Source organism: Saccoglossus kowalevskii, chromosome 17, assembly GCF_978046115.1.
Source record: "Saccoglossus kowalevskii chromosome 17, keSacKowa6.1, whole genome shotgun sequence".
NCBI classification, from domain to species: domain Eukaryota; kingdom Metazoa; phylum Hemichordata; class Enteropneusta; family Harrimaniidae; genus Saccoglossus; species Saccoglossus kowalevskii.
This window is the reverse complement of record NC_140657.1, coordinates 13,779,148-13,796,641: the sequence shown is the minus strand read 5'-3', so window position 1 is coordinate 13,796,641 and position 17,494 is coordinate 13,779,148. Positions and strand designations below refer to the sequence as shown.

Below are 17,494 nucleotides of genomic sequence, written 5' to 3'. Positions count from 1 at the left end.
TTATCTCTTTAATTATGGATACCTTATTACAGCGCAACTATGCCAGGACGATCCATTTCCCGCCGGCGGTGGGATTGCCGTTTATGAACAGAGGGGCTTGTAGTGAATTATTTTAATTAGATTAATGGAATGCGAGTGCATTAGGCAAATCATGGTAAAAGGTTTATTTTTGTACAGCGAGCACTCAGATCCATTAGTACGTAACCCAGCAAAGAGGAATAACGTGTAAAATGACAAGGTCGGAGATTAAAAGCATGTCAAGCTAAATTAGTCTCCCCCGCCACCATAATGGAACGTGCCACTTAGGTTGGCAATTACTGGCAAGGTGGCTAGTTTGTCGTCTGACCATTGTTGGCGCTCTCTTCAGTACTCCACACATGTTGGTTTCAGCTGACACGGTTATTTAGAACGGTGTAACGTGATTCGCCCGCTGGTAATCATTGAGTCTCATTCAAGACAAGGTTCAATACTGGTGAAAAGCCTCAGTGCTGGCATTACGTCGACAACGATAACAGCCATTGCTGGCTAACACGAAGGCACCTCTCAGACCCGTCAGTTCATACGACTACATGTACACACGTTCACAGCGATTCCGAGCGAGTTACCCGTCCTACTCCGATCGCACTGTAACGTCGAGATAACTGGAGTGATACTGCAGACCCTCCCGCGAGTCACGACATACCAGTTGACGAACGAGCACAGTGTCTTTGTACGGACGTATCATCGCCTCCATCACATGGAATGGTTCTATATATTACCGTGTACACACAGCTAAATGACTAATATCCAGCGTCGCTAAAAGCATTTGCTGTTACGTTTTTTTCTTCTTAACTGTGAAGGGACTATAGTGGCAACACATTATTGTGATAGATCGCTATAGATCGGCTTGTCCGCTAATGGAGAATAAAGGTCCTCAGTTCGATAACATTACCGGTGAGTGTGCATACTAGTATATTGCAGACGAGGCCATCGCTGTGTGTGTTTACAGTCAGTCCTTCGTTCTTTTTCCCGATGCTTATCGTCATTTTCCGCCACTATTACAGGGTAGGGATCGTCGATTGTCAAATGTGTGCGTTCTGCGGGCTGCTGGACCGCCCTTTTAGCCATGCATTCGCTGGTTAAAAGCACATAGTGGCCTGATTGCGCTAACAGCTGCGTTGAGGCACGCTTTAAATAGTGCTTGGGTTGACCTCACCAGTGCGTCGATATTACTTGCCTTGCATGTCGTTTGTAAGATAGAATACATTACTGGGCTGTTGACAGCTTCGAAGAAACACGACTGTCTTACTAAAAAACGTTCAGCGCTGTCTTTAAGATTATGAAATTGTCAACCAGGGCACCAAGGGTGGTCTTGAAATCCACTACGGTTCGCCGCCCAATTTGAAACCTGGGATCCTGTCAGTCTCGTTATGTTTTGACGGCGTGTGGTGGTGTATATAGCATACACTCCAAGTAAAAAACACACCACGATTGACTCACTCTGTGGGTAAGCCTCGTAAAAAATGTGGCTATAAAAATACTTGTGCCCACACACCCTTCCTCCTCGCATTCACGGGTTGTTTATTTATTAGGCATTTTTGTCGACTATTTTATTTTTTACAGCAACCATGCAGCAACAGCGGGCACAGAGTGTAGTGAGTACAACGAACAACAACAACAACGCCAACGTCAGGTCCTGCGCGGGATGTGGCGTAAAGATCATGGACCGATTCTTACTACATGCTCTTGATCGCTATTGGCATACTGGGTGTTTGAAGTGTACGTGTTGTGGGGCGCAGCTTGGTGAATTGGGTCCGTCGTGTTTTTCGAAGGGAGGCATGATACTCTGCAAAAAAGACTATTTAAGGTAAGGTTAATTGCATTTCGTTTTAATGTCTTAATTAGGCGGAAAGTCGTCTGTTTATACACGCGTGTTGGTTGTCAGTTTCACCCGTAATTGCGCGATGTGTTCCCATTTATTGGTCATCAAGTACTACGAATTGTGCTTACCTAATTACAACGGGCACTGTGTATACTGATTGACAGTCGGTGGGTGCTACAATGAAAATCAGGTCTATTGTGCTTTTGCGAATTTAAAAGCATGTTTACAGTGCCGCCACATTCAACTCGACCCAGTCTGCTGTATGTTTGAACTTTTTGAAAGCTCTTCGAGCTTGTCATTTCTAGTCAGTTATATATCTTTATTTTTAATTGAGATGATTGGCGTGTTTACCTTTATTATATAGTGGGGACGACGGGCCTACGTTGGTTGTACAGAAAACAAACCAAACATGTCGGCGATATAGAGAACACGTAGCGACTGGTCAATGTTTATTCCACATTTGGTGATGTTTTCGCCTAGTTTATTATTTCCATCTTTTCCAACATGAAGAGTAAACACCCTACGTGGCTAGAAACTCGTGCCGGGCGAGTCATGGTGGTTCTAGCATCGTTGTACATTGATTGAAATCGCTAGTTGACGAATAACTGGAACGAGCGTCCATTGAGCCGTCTTCTACGTTAATGCGCATGTGCGATCGCTTTGGTTAATATTAGTGCACTGAATTCTAATTGCCATTAGGCGGTAGCACGGCAAAGATATTGGATATAAGTGGTGGCACTCATTGAAGATTGAGAGCACGTCGCTAAAGATTGAATCGAACACCCCGAACCATTGTAAACTGGGCTAATCAGATGCTCCGTAATTAAGCTTCAGTGTCGAGCAAATATAACGTGTATAAAAGGGGAGCACTTCGGCCGGCGAGTGTGTTATGGAAACGAACACTCGTTCTTTTACACTAGGGTGACTGGCTGTCCACCGCACACATAACTGATTAGCTGCGGGAATCTATTTTAATAGCTTTCTCATATTGGTTCTAAATTAAGTCACAGCTAAAAATAAGACTGCTGTAATAGAGGCATTTATTATTGTCGGACAGCTCCGGTTAAGGGCTTCCCTTAAGAACACTTCGGCCCAGCAATTTTTGTCGACGTAAATAATGGGTATGGCGTGTATAGGCTTATATAAATGTAAATTATTGTGGACACGTGAGCACCTGCTTACCTATTCATTCGCAAGACTCCATGAAACAGTATTAAAATATATATTTAATGATATTTTCTAGTAATAAAATCGCAATATAACTGCGTAACGAGGGTGTCTACAATGGTCATACATCATGGATGGGTGTTCGGTGTCTTATCCCTTTTTCCCCATTACCGACTCTCGGAGGAATTCTACGCCGAAACTTGTATCACCAAAAGGGATCTAGTTTTATCAACGCTGCATTTCGATATAACTGAATGCCATCTCCGTGCCCTGGAGACGGAGGTATCATTAAGACGGGCCCTATTGTCTGGGAACACAGTGGAGGTCTCATTAAAACTTGGTAAACGCTAGAGTATTTGCTAAAAGCCCGTTACTTAGCTGTGACCAAACCCACTCAGCCTGTATTAGTATGCCATAATGCAGTTTTTCGATTCGTACCTAAATTAAGTATGAGCCACGCCAACCGTGAAATTCTTAATGAACTTAGAATGTGTAGAGGCTCGTTAACGTTTTTACTTGTGAATGTCAACACTCTCAGTACATGCTTTTTCATTTAGCCAGCCTCGCTCGGCTTTCTGTTTACCTGCGGATCACGGCGCTGACACGACAGCGTTTCGGTGAAGAACGACTCCGGTAAATCAGCTCGGCAACTCTAGTAATGAAAAGTGTAATTTTGCCTGTCGTTAATGTATATAGAGTAGGGGGCAAATGGGTGTAAGCATATGGAAGGCGAGACGTATTCCCTAGTCGCCCAGAACGAGCTTGAGAAATAAAATGCAATAATTGTTAATATCGACCATGTGATTGGGCGATGTCCACGGATCGACCTGATGTGACCTAATCACATGGTTAGTATATAGAGAAAAGAGTACTTGAGTTTTTCTCGTTCAATTTAACATATAGAAGAAAATGTCTCCTTTTAAATTGGAGCCATAAATATTCCATGGTCATAGTGGCCACTAAGGAATAGCACCTGTCTGTCAGTGTGCGCAGTACGCGCCAACGTATATTGTTGCCTGTGCACGAATTTATATTTTTTTTATGTGCAATTTATAGATAAAAAAAAATGTAAAACAAATCACAATTAAATAAACGTGAAACTGTTAATATGTGATCTTAATTGAGCTGTTTGTCTTCCGGTGAAGGTAGGTTAAGTTGTTAACGCTGTACGTATGATAACGTGGAGTAGGATGTTCACCGGTTTTTTTTTTTTTTTAAACGCGGGAAAAGCGGGGAGTCTATAATCACTTCAGTCGAGGTCTATATTTTATGTCCCATTTTAATTGGATCGAATAAAATGTATTTATTTGTTTTATTCTCTTTGACGGGCATATGTTGGTTGTCAAATGGTTTGAAGGTAATGGCCCATTAATCGTAAAACGGAGAGTGGGATGTTTCGAATTAAGAACTCGCTGTTTATAGTAGTACTTTTTACTTAGTTTTGGGCAAGGCAATCTTTCCCGATACAATGCACATTTCCCGACACAATTCCAACGCTTTCGTGGCGGGTCAATTTTGAAATTGCATTCGAAAACTGGAGGACAAACCCCCGCAGTTCCTAAGACTGCAACGCGCTCTTCTTTATATCGGCGGATAAATTCAGTAGTGATTTGCCGTGCTAGTAGAGAATGTCAAGCTATAATCCCGTCAACAGGTATTCTGAATAATCCTGGAAATATGGTAAATTGTCTGGAGGCCTTAATATGTCATTAAAGCCTTCTTTAGTGGGCTTCCAATGACAAGCGCGAGACGTCATCTAACTCCCAGGGGCACAATTGAGATATGATATTGGACAGGTAGCTGTAACCATGCGTAGTATAGTACGTTTCGCCGCCATCTTTATTAAACCCATATTCACGATTGTAGGCTGATCAATGATATGATAAGCGGCAGCCAAGCCAGCCAGCCAGCCAGCCAGGCAATCCATCCGATGTGCGTAACAGTGCAAAACGTTAGAGGGTCTATCCCAGCTCCTATTGATCTCAGAAAACAAGTCTACTTTACCAGGGCACAATTAGGGAACACTTTTCTTGTTTTTCTTAAAACCACCCACAAAAGCGTATGACAATGGAAGAGTTTTTGGATTAAAGTGTGTTGACTGACAACTTCGATCTGAAATGAGCCTTTATTAATGTACGCCTTTGTGCGACAGTTAGTGTAATTAGTCGTGCCATGTATTATTAGGTGGTTGTTTTTCTGCTGTTAATTTACTTTAATGTCCTGTATGTTGTATACCACTGCTAAAATCTATATATTGAAGTGTGTAGCCTCGATTTCAACGCGTGCAAGAGAATTTTTCCCGCGTCTTTGTTATCTAGCTTGCTCGAAAATTTCCAATAAACTCGTGATATTATTTTTAGATACACACGCTTGCTGTGTAGTGTATGTAAAAAAGGGGACCTTGGATATGTACAGAAAGAAATACCGGATCGTGTCAATGCCAGTACTAACATACGTGATTTAGTCCGCTTCATTCGTGGGTAGTTTACTTTCTTTCTAGATCCGCTAACAGAATTAAGTTCAATTTGAAGCCCTTTTACCATCCCGTGTTACAAGAGTTTAGCTTAGTTACAACAAACAGACACGGCTTTTATCTTAGTGCCTATAATAGTGGCCACTTATCGCGGGGTGCTCTTTTATATGGACTGTCACGTGACTTTCAGTTAAATTGAGACCTATCGTCTCCAGTCTTGGGGAAAATTCGATTCTTATTATCCACGAGTAAATACCAACCAAACTAACATCTCTTAAACTGTTTTTAAAAGGGCTGTCAGTCCCGTCTAGAAATCTTTTATTGGGTTATTTGCTGACTACTTTGGATTTTAAAATCCACTAGCACTGTCAGATGTTGGTAAAGTCTCTTTGCGGTAATGGTCGATGATTTCATTAGTGGACGAGGGGGATTCGAGCGCTGGAGATCGGATGACAGCGGAGAATAGCACAATGTTGACAGGAGCGGGACTTAGTAAAAAGGCAGACGTGACCATCCTGACTGGCGGAGGACCCCCCGCAATATTTGACGATTAACACCTCTTTGTTAGCACCAATACACGCAATCCATCGAGGTTGACTGAGGACACACAGCATCCATACTTATTGTCTGTCCTTGAGAAGTAAAAAATGAAAAATTTTGCATCGTTTTGTCTTTGTCAGTATAATGTCCATGCTTATTTCTCCCTGTCTGTTTGTGCACTCATTATTGCTACATGCGCTGTGTTTTTAAAAATGCGTTGCGCAATCGCTTTTTTTTTACAATTGTTGTCAAATATTATATTCTACAACTTGAATCTATTCACAATTATACTATGTTTTGTAACGTATCCCAAAGAATGTATCAAGTAGAAACTGTTGACTCTTATCCGGATTAGTTTCTGATTTGCTTTTTTTGTAGTTCACAGTTGATGTACCCCTATGTGCTCAGGCTTGCTACAGTGTGGTTGCGTATAGCCACGCACTTTGGGTACAATGTGTGTGTAACTGACCCCCCTATCGTTGACGACCACCAGAGCATGTGACACCAGCATTTGATATCGACGGAGTAACCGGACTACACATGCGTTGACAGAAACGCCAAATTCTTCTTCTTCACCCAAGCATATTACTAACTCACAATAATTTGTTACACCTTGTTTTCTTCCCTTTTAGACTTTTCGGCAACAGTGGTGCTTGCAGTTCGTGTGGTCAGTCGATACCAGCCAGTGAATTGGTCATGCGGGCGCAGGGGAACGTGTATCACCAGAAGTGTTTTGCTTGCACGTCGTGTCACAATCAACTCGTTCCGGGTGACAGGTTTCTGATAGTTAATGGCAACCTGTTTTGTGAGACCGACCACCTTAAGATATTAAGAGCCAACAATAACACAGGAATACGAGCGAGGAATAAGGTATGTCGCACGCTTATATGTCGTCTACAACAGGATAGTGCCAAGACCATGCATATCCGGCCCTGTTCAGAGATGAAATACGTAATAGGCGTTTCCCCCCTTTCTTGGTTGTGGAACTGCCTCTGTGAGATTTCAGATTTATTTAAAATATATACTTTTCATAGTGTCAACATTGATAATATTAACTCGATGTTGTCAATTCATAAATAGGAAAAAAATATTGACTAGGTCCGAAAGGGTCCAGTGTCATGATTTCTGGATCACCTGGACTGCGACTCCTTCGGTGATACGGTCAATGTTTCGCCGAAATAAAGCCTGTGTACCCACTCACATGGTTGTATTGGTGCTAGTATTGCAGGAAACCTGAATACACTTGTGTTACGCAATCCCAGACGACGGTGAATGATTGACACAGCAGATAGGGAGGGGGGAATGGGCATATAGTTCTAAGTGGGCACCTCCCCAGGTGTGGAATTGCATTCACGTTGGCTAAAAGGAGCACTCAAGTTATGGCATACGTGAAAGCTTGCAGCTATACTTAAAAACTCGAACAGAAATGTATGTTTAATGAGAATATGCCTCTACCTGTTACAGTAAGACATTCAAGTCGGATAGAAACATCGTTGATGTTTTATATTGTATGTTTTTTGTTGAGTTAGATTAGGCCAGGCCACCAGACAATGCATTAAATTATTTCCCAACGATGTTGAAGCCTGCCCAGACACGTGGATTGGTTTAATCTCTGTATTGTTGGGTGCCATTTGAGTGTGTATAGATATGCTACATTATCGGCCACGCGATATGCTTATATTTCTAAAATTGTGAACACCCAATCGAAGCAAAAAATGTGGTTCGTTTTCAAAATTGCAATACGTGGCGAAAGAAAAAACCGGCCTTGGCCCACCCCGATATGAATAAACTATAATGAATACTTGACTTATCAGTAAAAAATAACGTTCTTAGCATATAAATGATACAAGGAGGTTCCAGAAATGTGTTTATTCGGTTCGCTTTTGTGATGAAAAAAACAAACCAGAAAAAAAAAGAAGAACACTTAGGAAGTGACACAACCGTAGAAATTAACGTTTTTAATTAACAGTAATCTCTGGTTGTTAAATTAATGTCTCTGCAGTTTTTGTTGTGCGTGCGCTATATCATATTCAAATTTGCCCGCCAATGTTTGTGTGACGTCAGAGGAGGGGGAAAATTGCGTGTTTGCATACTCGACAAATTGTATTTGTAAATACACGCGGATTAGTAGTGAAGTTATTTTAATTTGAAAAATGGCACGCAAGAACTCGCCGGGTTAAATGCTCAGTATGTTTCCCTGATGCACTGCACCGAACCCATAATTTCTCAATAAAAGCATTGTGTAATACCCATCAAAGGTGGTATGACAACTGTAATATACAACGGTCTTGTCAGATTTAATAGCACAAAATTTATCCAATATTACCTTGTATATTACTAACAAAATAAATTAGACAATCCTGTTTAATAACGCGTCTTTTTAATAACAGCCACTGTTTAATTAATTTTGCTCGACGGCTTTTCGAGTCTGTCACTCAAACTCGGCATACCAGTAAATTGTGATTAGATCCGTCATTTTTCGGAGGAACAAGTCAGCCTAATAGCATGACTGCTGAAAATGAGGTCGAATTTATCAGAAATTGAACTTTTAATTATCGAAATTGAACAGTGGAGGAGGTTGTTGCAAATAAATTTGGCGCCAATATCGTGTTTTTAATCTCGACGGCCGAGCAACCCGATAACGTGCAAGCCAATAAAAGCGGCGGACATACAAGCTGCAACTTGCAATTTCCTTTTTTTTAAAGAAAAAGAAATGATAATCACGGCTGATGAAAATTGGTGGTCTTTGAAAGATTTGAGTCATCCCATCGACTTAATGATGATCATTCCAATGGCTTTGCTTATCTCTATAGCGATGTTCTCAGTTTGTTTCCTCCACTTCAGACCACCTGACATAAGACTATTGAATGTTCCCACAGCAGACAGACGTCCGTTGTCATGTTGTCTTCGCAAAGACTACATTCCCCCCAAAAAAACAAATGTCCGCGTTCTCTAGCTCGTCTTAGATAGGATTTCATAGAGTGAATATACAGTGACACCCAGAGAAAAATCTGATGAACAATCCGAGCTTATGTGCAGTTTTATTTTGCTGGCGGGCAAATTTGGTGGCAGACGATAAAAACGATGCTACCAATTTGCGGTGGAGTGTATGAGATCGTGCCACAAGAGAGGCTTGCTTATATAGAAAAGCATACGGACGATAATTAGTGCTCTATTTATGACTGCAATTTCAATTTGAAAATTCATTATTTCTACTGAAGCGTGCACCACTGAGGGACAGCCCCAACCGATCGACAATCGAAGAATATCAGGCCGATTCACATCCAATGACTCCCTATAGGCAGGTGCGAGAACAAGAAAGCCAAATTTGATCCGCGCATGATTAATTTCTCGAACATAAAATGAGAGGAAATGGAAAACGGTCTCCGTTTGAAGGCGATGTGTTTACGAAGGCATCTACACACTAATGGAAAAAAGGGAACGAATTCCAGTTCCCGTCAAAGCCGGCTAATGTTATGAATAGACTCTCGTAAAAATAAACACGTTCATTTCCTTTCTTTATGTATGATGAGACCCCAGCACATGTTGGTGTCCATACAATGAGACGCCATTAAGACCCCCTAATCAGCGCATTATTTGTTTAAAACGTATTCCAATTTCCCAGTCGGAAAATGAATTGGAAATACTTGGCCGTTGGTGATGAGGTTGGTTCTGCGCATGCGTCGCGCGATACACGTCAATCAACACGGCTAACCAGCTGTCCATTTGCTACGGGTCGGTTACTTTCCAATTTAGTCTCGGTAAAAACTTAGATGGCGGTCTTTACAGTCTCTATAAACATGCCCAAAAGAGGGTCGTAATTCGATTTAAAACTGATTTGTCGAATCTTTTCATCTCGGCGAACATATCTATGTTCCGATAGATCGATTTTCGTGCGAGCCATACATCTTTTGAAAGCAAACTACTGTTTATTTGCATCGTATATAGCTGCCCATTGAGCAATATTATAACTATTAAATTTCCAATTTAGTGAGGTTAATTGGTATCGGGTCTTCCAGAATAGCAGTTGATTGGCAATTTATAAAGCTAATCTATTAATTTAACAAAGTGGAAGAGGGTAATTAATTACATGGCAAAAATAGTCTCGTCTATTTCACCATATATGTTTACCCATTTTCTACGCAGCTCAGCATGACTGAACGCTATTTCGGGCTGGGATGCCTTCGAACGTATATATTTATATATGCTGAAACTTGCATCATACCGTCTTCTAAATTTATCATACATGTCAAAAATAAAACTGAACGCTGATGCATGACCAAAAGTGTGCTAGGGTGGCCAGAGATAAAACGAAAATGAATGCGATGTGTTCTGGAGTGTGACGAGGCCCAAGGAGAGAGTTTCACATTCTTGCTGTCTCGCTCCTGATCCGTGAACTGATCAACACCTCTAACTTTATGGTATCAAGGCCAGATATCACAGTACAAACGAGTTGCTCAGCTGTTGGTGGCAACTGACAGAACTCTTGCAAATAAAAAAGTAAACAAGTCTTCGACGTTACTACTTATTGTTTGGAACTTGGAGTTATAAATAATTAATACACATATGTATGCACTAAAATTCCTGTTTGGAATTATAAATATGATGGGCGATGTTATAGTCATAGATGTATTTTAAAACATCACAAAACTCGTACGATGTTTTCCAGACTCGTTTAGTGGTAGCGGTTTTATTTTGTAATATTAGCTCTACGCTGAAAAAAACAAACAAAGCCATTATTTTTTTTAGTTAGATATATAGGGGATACCCGCAAATGTGATTAAATGGTACAGTTATTGTGTGTTAATAGAAATTGGATCGGCAATGAATTGACTGCGTACATTCCTATTGTGATTGCCCTACGACATATGTTGGTACATATACCAAGTAAATTGGCTAGTTTGTTTGTTTGAGTTCGTGAGTGGAGGTGCAATGTGAATACTCGCCCAATTAGAGTTCCCATATGCCAAGTAAACAAGCTTTGGACTATGCTTGTACATGTGCACATGTTATTGCGATAGAACCCTGCTCACTGTCTTTTTGGAAAGAAACATCATCACTGTCCCATCTGCGACGGTATGCTCCAATAATCGACTTCGTGGGAGTCCCCCCCCCCCGCGCCGGCTCTCATCAATCCGACACCAGACCCGGATTTTCGACTCCCTGTTCGACTGAATGTTAGTTTCGGGGTATCTCTCTTGCTGTTCTAATTCCAATTCAGCTAAAGAAATCATTTTAACTAGACCGAAACCTGATTAATCACGTGTACAAGTTTTATTTGCGCGGCCCTCCTGTTGGTGATTAACAAATGTTGCTTTCCCAGACATGATGATCCGCGGGAGCCGTATTTTGTGATAGGATCTACGCATGCGTCGACCGTGTTAACATATTTTTTTGTTAAGTATAGCCACACATATGTTGCATGGATCTTTTAAACTGGGTTAATTCAATAATATGTGTTTAAAAGCAATTAACTTTTATTGTGTTTAGTCTTGTTTGGAGAAGCGATGCCATTTGTACTGCCTTTTCAAGATAGTTCGTTCTGGTATGTATTTGTCGATTATCAGCGATCCAGTGAACTGATATAATATTATGCACTGTTGTGAAAATGATTATGCCTTTCCCCGTGATATCTATCGCTTTGGACCAATTATGTAGCGATTTTGTAATTCTTAAAAAAATAAATTAAATTAAATTAAAATAAAATTAGTACTTGTCCTCGAGTACATTGTGGGGGGTGAGCGTTTGGGTGGGGTGTGCACCGGTGGAAGGCATGCCAGTGAATTGAAATTGGTACTTGTTTGACAATATAGTAGTCGCGCCCTCAAGTGCATGGAAGGGGATTGGCATTTGCGGCGGGATGAGCACTGCTGGAACGAAGGTTTGGATGTGACTGACTTGGATTGTTTGTCCGGGATGTTAACATGATAGATATTACCTTTAATTTGCCTTGTTCTGTGTTAGATTGGTTACTTGATTGGTGTGTTGATGATAGAACCACCGATCCAGCTTGTATATTAAATTGAAGCCACGTGGTGGACCTTTGGCCGAACCCATGTCCGCCTGTGACCGCGGATCAGTATAGTTGCTATAGCATTGTGCGTTCCTATTCTATCCGAGCGTGTTTTCCGTAATTTATTAAAGATCTGTCTCGTTTGTTGTGCAAATAACATTTAATAATTTGCTCACCGAGCTGAAACATCCCGTTCTTACTCGAGCCTTACAAACATGGAAAGTGCACGAATAGCTGTGGTTGTTACGTCCCATATGGGGCATCATGGCTATCCTCGGGGGCGGAGCTACGTCATGGACGTTCTACGTTGCTAAAACGCGCACCACTGTATCACGTATTTCTATGGGCTTTGTGCGCGCTGCTGTGGAACGCCGGTGGAGCCGGTGAAAACTCGAGAAAACAACACAAACTCAACTTTGAAGAAATCCTGAACAACCAAATTCATATATGTTACACACGTAGGGCTAATCTTGTTACACTGTTCAGGGGGACTCTCAACAACCATCGCAAAGTACCGTTTTCTGCGAGTTTTTGGTCTTTGTTTTCACCGCGAGGGTTGCCAGGCAGTAGAAAATGCCCGGATGACCGCCCCCGAGGATATATCAGTTCGCGTGTTTGTGCCGTCCGATCCAGTCTACTGTAGTCACGAACTGCCGTTTACATAAGGGGACAACCACGTTCTATTTGTACAACGTAACAAACAGCATCTATTCACGAAAACCTTGGAGGTTTAGTAAACCATGGAGGTAAAAGACAGAGTCCATGGTGAAACGTTTCTAACTGCAAGTGTTGTTACGAGCGGTAGGATTTCGCGAAGGTCATCTAAGGTCACAATGGAAATCTAAAGCCTTTGCGAGAATTTCGAAAATATGGAATTCTTGATTCGAATAGCTTAAGAACTGTATATCTTGTACATTGGCGATTAAATTGAAGACTCGTCGACACCCGAAATGTTTCACAGGTGCTATCAAGATTCGTAACTATCCATCCATTATGACCATTTGATCCAAAATTAAAAGCATTATAACAAATATTTGTAAGTGTGCAAAATATAACACCAACATTTTGATGGGTTGGAAGGGGTGATAATGTTCAACAAGATTAAATCGCGCCGTGTGTTATAGTACTCATTTTTATATCAGACACTGCCCCTGTCTTGGTTGTGATAAATCGGAAACTCGTACTACTAATGTACTGGATAAGAAGTTTCGTTGGGCAGGTCATCAGCGATGATCAAAAAGTCACGTGATCACTGACACCACTGTACACAACCCTGTGTATGGAAGTTGAATATTACACTCATTAACAACCCTCTTAACACCATTAACAACCTCTTAACAGGATATTAAATTTCCTGCCATTAATAATAGTCTGATTAAAACTTCTTGAAATTAAGTTTAATATTGATACTCGGCCTCGCCTTATTTATTTTCTTTATTTAGTGGTTTATTACGCTTAATATGCCCATTGTTTACTTGTGAAGTGGTGGGTCGGATATTAAAGTAGAAACAAGCGTAATATTCGCTGAGAACTGACACAGCTACATTTTTGTGTATTATCAATTATTCGATATGCGAGTGTATGTCTATACATATTTGCCTGTGTAAACAACAATCCTATTATTTTGAATGTGTGAACACCATAATGGCAGGAAAGAACGTAATGCATTTACTTGATCAAAAAACATTCTAGTTCGTCAACAGATGCAATTTAAAAAGATTTGTAACTGTTTAAATGATGTATGCTTAACTTCATATTTCTTTCTGTTGTATTACAGGTGTGTTAGAACGTCCGCGATTGTCGTAATGGAAGTCTTTCTTCAAACTACAGAAATCGTCCTCGTAAAACGGGTTATTTTTTCACGTTCTTTGAACATTTGTCAAACCAGTAACAAGTGTACTGAACAACTGGGATCCAATGACCATTCGAAGCAGGGACCCCTATCTTTGTGTGGAGGCAGTTGCGGCATGTAGTCAGGACTTGAATTTACCTCGTGCACCTGCTTATCGAACTTTGGAAATCTCCCGCGACGATGTGTCGTGAATTACACATGCCGAATACTTAAACCAAATAATGAAGGACGGATCGGGAATAATCGGTGTTGACTCTTAAAAAAAAACTATCAGAACTTGGATTATAAAAACACTGTGGTTTGAAAAGGAAGAAGGAGACTTCTACATCATGTATTATTTAAAAAATGTAAATAGTTTTGAAAATGCAATTATATTTAAAAAGGGAATGTTTTAACTAAAATGTTTAGTTTACCTATTATTTTGTGCTTCTTCTCGGACCGTAGTATGTTGAAGCGCCTTTGAATTCCTGGATGTGAGGAAGTATCTTCATCATGGCGGCCCAGTTTGTTTGTTTACACACCATCTACTCCTAATGATTTCACGCGGTATCTTAAAGAGAATCCACAATTACGTCAAAATATTGGTTTGCCAATATTGTACGCTCGTTTTGATAATGCTAATTTTAATACTCAGTATCCAGAAATTGATTTTTGGTTTTTAAAATGTGCATTTGTGTGAGAAGAGAAAGTCGCATTAACCACGTGTGAGCATATTTGTAACTGTATACCCATTCTGTAGGCATCATGCAGATAGAAATAATTTTATAATTACTTTATGAAATCGACACGTATTGATTTAACTAAAACATTAAAGTGCAATGCTAAGTCATTTTCTTAGAAATGTATTAAGCCAAAGTGGGACAATCTTGATCTGATAGATCTTGCCCGATTATCACGCGCCATGACGCCGTGGCTTTGAACTCCAGTTTGTTTTTGTTTTGTTTCACTAAAGGGAGTGAACGAAAGTTTCTTTTTTATTCTTCTTGTTCAAATTGTATTTCTAGTTCAATCTATTTGAAGAATATCGCGATATTTTTGTAATATTTCACATACTCAAAATAGGTGATATTTATTCTGATAAAACTAATACCTTGCATCGAAATGTGTAAAGTGGCGTGTATCGTCTGCCGTTTTTTTTTTTATTGGTTGGTGGAATTTACGTCATATTTTTTTCCCAGCACACACTAAAGCGAAAGCTAATCTTCTAAAAACTAGTTTTCGCGACTTTCTAAGCCTTGACATGCACTATTATACATATACATCATGAAAACTGTTCGCATAGTCCTCAATCCTCATCGTTTTTTTTTATTTTAACATTACTGTCCACCTTAGTTGTGTGTCAATCTGTACACAATTTCTTAATTGTTCGAATTTATTGCTGTCGTAAAAATGTCATGCAATCGGTTAATAGAAGCGAAAGCCAAACCGAATGTAAACTTAATTATAGTTTATTAATATTTGCAATATTAAAAATTCGTGTTGTGACACGAATAATTAAAACAAGGTGCCGTTATTTATTTTATTTGAATTTGTTGATGGAATTCAAGTTAATTCTCATGTGCGTCAGCAATGTACCTAGCACTATGTTTCGTATATTTACGTATAAAAAAAAAACAAATCCTCTCTGATAACGATCATTGCGGTCGGCGTCACGTGACCACGGCGTGTTTTCATTTATTTGTTGCTTATAGTGTTGCATTAGCTATTTACACCCTGACACGTGCAGTCACTGACAAAACGCAACCGTTTGGGGCTTATCTTTTATATTTTTGTATAAAAATATAATGCATCTATTAAGCGACTGAAAGAAGACGCGTATTTAAAATAAAATTAACACAATAGTAATAAGGTTGCTTCTGTTTGCTGAAATTTGCTACATTATTGATTCGTGTCCTCCGTTATGTTTTGTTGAAAGCTTTTTCCACTTTCATTCTGTACAGCTGAATCCGGGGGATACAATCCCTTCGTCTTTACCCACCTATATGGTGCGCTTGTATTTAAATCGTTTCAGCATACGTTATTTCTCGTTGGTTCCATATAATGTATACAGACCACTTTTCCTTATTAATGTTACTACTACGAGTATTTTCACTGTTGTCATGGAGAGAATGGGAACGGACTTCGATTCCAAGTATATTGGACGTGTTTATTGATTTATCAACATAAATGATGATGGCAATCGTTCCTTTTTTGTTACAAAAAGGCCAAATAAAGCATTTTTCCTTATCTATCAATATGCGTTTCCACGTTATTTTTTTCATCTAGAGCCGCATTTGTCACCGGTTGCATTTGCTGTAATGTCCACCGTTCCACGAACGTCGTTTTCATTTGTTTCAGAATACTCCCACTCCCAACCCTTAATTGACATCATATACTAGGCATATTAATGAAAGCCGGTTGCGGACTCTCCTTAAGTTATTCCAATACGATTTAAGTGTAACTGGCATTAATCCCCTTTTTCTGGAATACCTTATTGCTCGATTGAACTTCCATCGTAAATCTCCAGATTGTCTCATACCAATTAAGCAATGCACAGGATGCGATACCAATTGAAACCTTAAGGATGCAATATTTTCGAATTTACTAAAAATAAAGTGATCTTTGTCCGATAAATAGGAAATGTGGGACCTTGAATCTTTCTCCTATGACTTAATCGGATATATTCTGTAGAGAGGACGTAACGAGAACAGTGTGTTTTAATGAGGTGGGCACAGTATACGGATGATTTGATGCGAAGTGTATGGAATGGGTGCAAGCGCCACTCTCCGTGGACGCAAGTATGACATCATACTCAGAGGTCACATGACAAAGCATTGTCAACATAATTTGCGCGTAATTGAACGTGAATTTACGCTAATATTACAATCTTCACGCAAATTTAGTACACACAAAACAATGTAACCTGATGGTGTAAATACGGACTTGTTACTTGTGTGTGTGTGTGGGGGGGGGGGGGGGTAGTGATTCTGCGCAGTATACTCGTACAATATGAAGGTGAGTTTGTTTATACGCGCTTGAGTTCCGTAACTATTGAGTCCTATTGCACTACAAAGGTCAATACACAGTGTTTTACCTGCACATACTTACATCCATTAGTAAGCACTCAAACGTTGATTAAAATGCACAATTTATCACGTGACCCGCTAAATCATTTAACAACTCCGTGACTGAAATGTGATTTTTTTTCTCTAGATTTCATATTTAGAAGAAGTCTGACAACGTGTTAAGTTGGACTAATGTAATAATGGACAAAAGCGATTAATAACAATCGTTGCTCCATCATACAGCATGTATGATGTACGCTGCACTCGATCGGTTCTCGACACTACATCGCTGCCCGGATATACACGGGTAATCTCGATTGGTGAAAACATCGTCAGACCATTCCCTGGAGTAGACCGACGACGTCAACGTTTTTCTTCCATGAAGGGCCATCGTCTAATAGGGCTATACGTCGCTATGAGTCCCATATCGAACAGGACGCGGCACGACGACTGCCGCCCTTTAAAAACTCTGGGGCGATGGCAGAATCTGGAAAAAATGCACAGGAAAATACATTCAAATTATAATCTTGCAGGGGTCAATAAC

The 17,494-nt window shown here is 40.1% G+C and overlaps 1 protein-coding gene across 1 annotated transcript; it reads left to right on the top strand.

The window, feature by feature from the left end:
- The first annotated feature begins 325 nt into the window (after positions 1-325).
- LOC100368004 (LIM domain transcription factor LMO4.2) lies at positions 326-15,409 on the top strand. Its single transcript, XM_078013885.2, has 4 exons — positions 326-933; positions 1,603-1,846; positions 6,674-6,911; positions 13,832-15,409. The coding sequence occupies exons 1-4, from the start codon at positions 897-899 to the stop codon at positions 13,838-13,840; spliced, it is 528 nt and encodes a 175-aa protein (XP_077870011.1). The 5' UTR covers positions 326-896; the 3' UTR covers positions 13,841-15,409.
- The last annotated feature ends 2,085 nt before the right edge of the window (positions 15,410-17,494 follow it).

What these genes read in the sequence shown, in the direction of transcription:
- LOC100368004 (XM_078013885.2), top strand. Translation starts at nt 897, where the DNA reads ATGGAGAATAAAGGTCCTCAGTTCGATAACATTACCG. An exon ending in TCAGTTCGATAACATTACCG is followed by an intron (nt 934 to 1,602) that starts GTGAGTGTGCAT and finishes TATTTTTTACAG; the next exon opens with CAACCATGCAGCAACAGCGG. An exon ending in TGCAAAAAAGACTATTTAAG is followed by an intron (nt 1,847 to 6,673) that starts GTAAGGTTAATT and finishes CTTCCCTTTTAG; the next exon opens with ACTTTTCGGCAACAGTGGTG.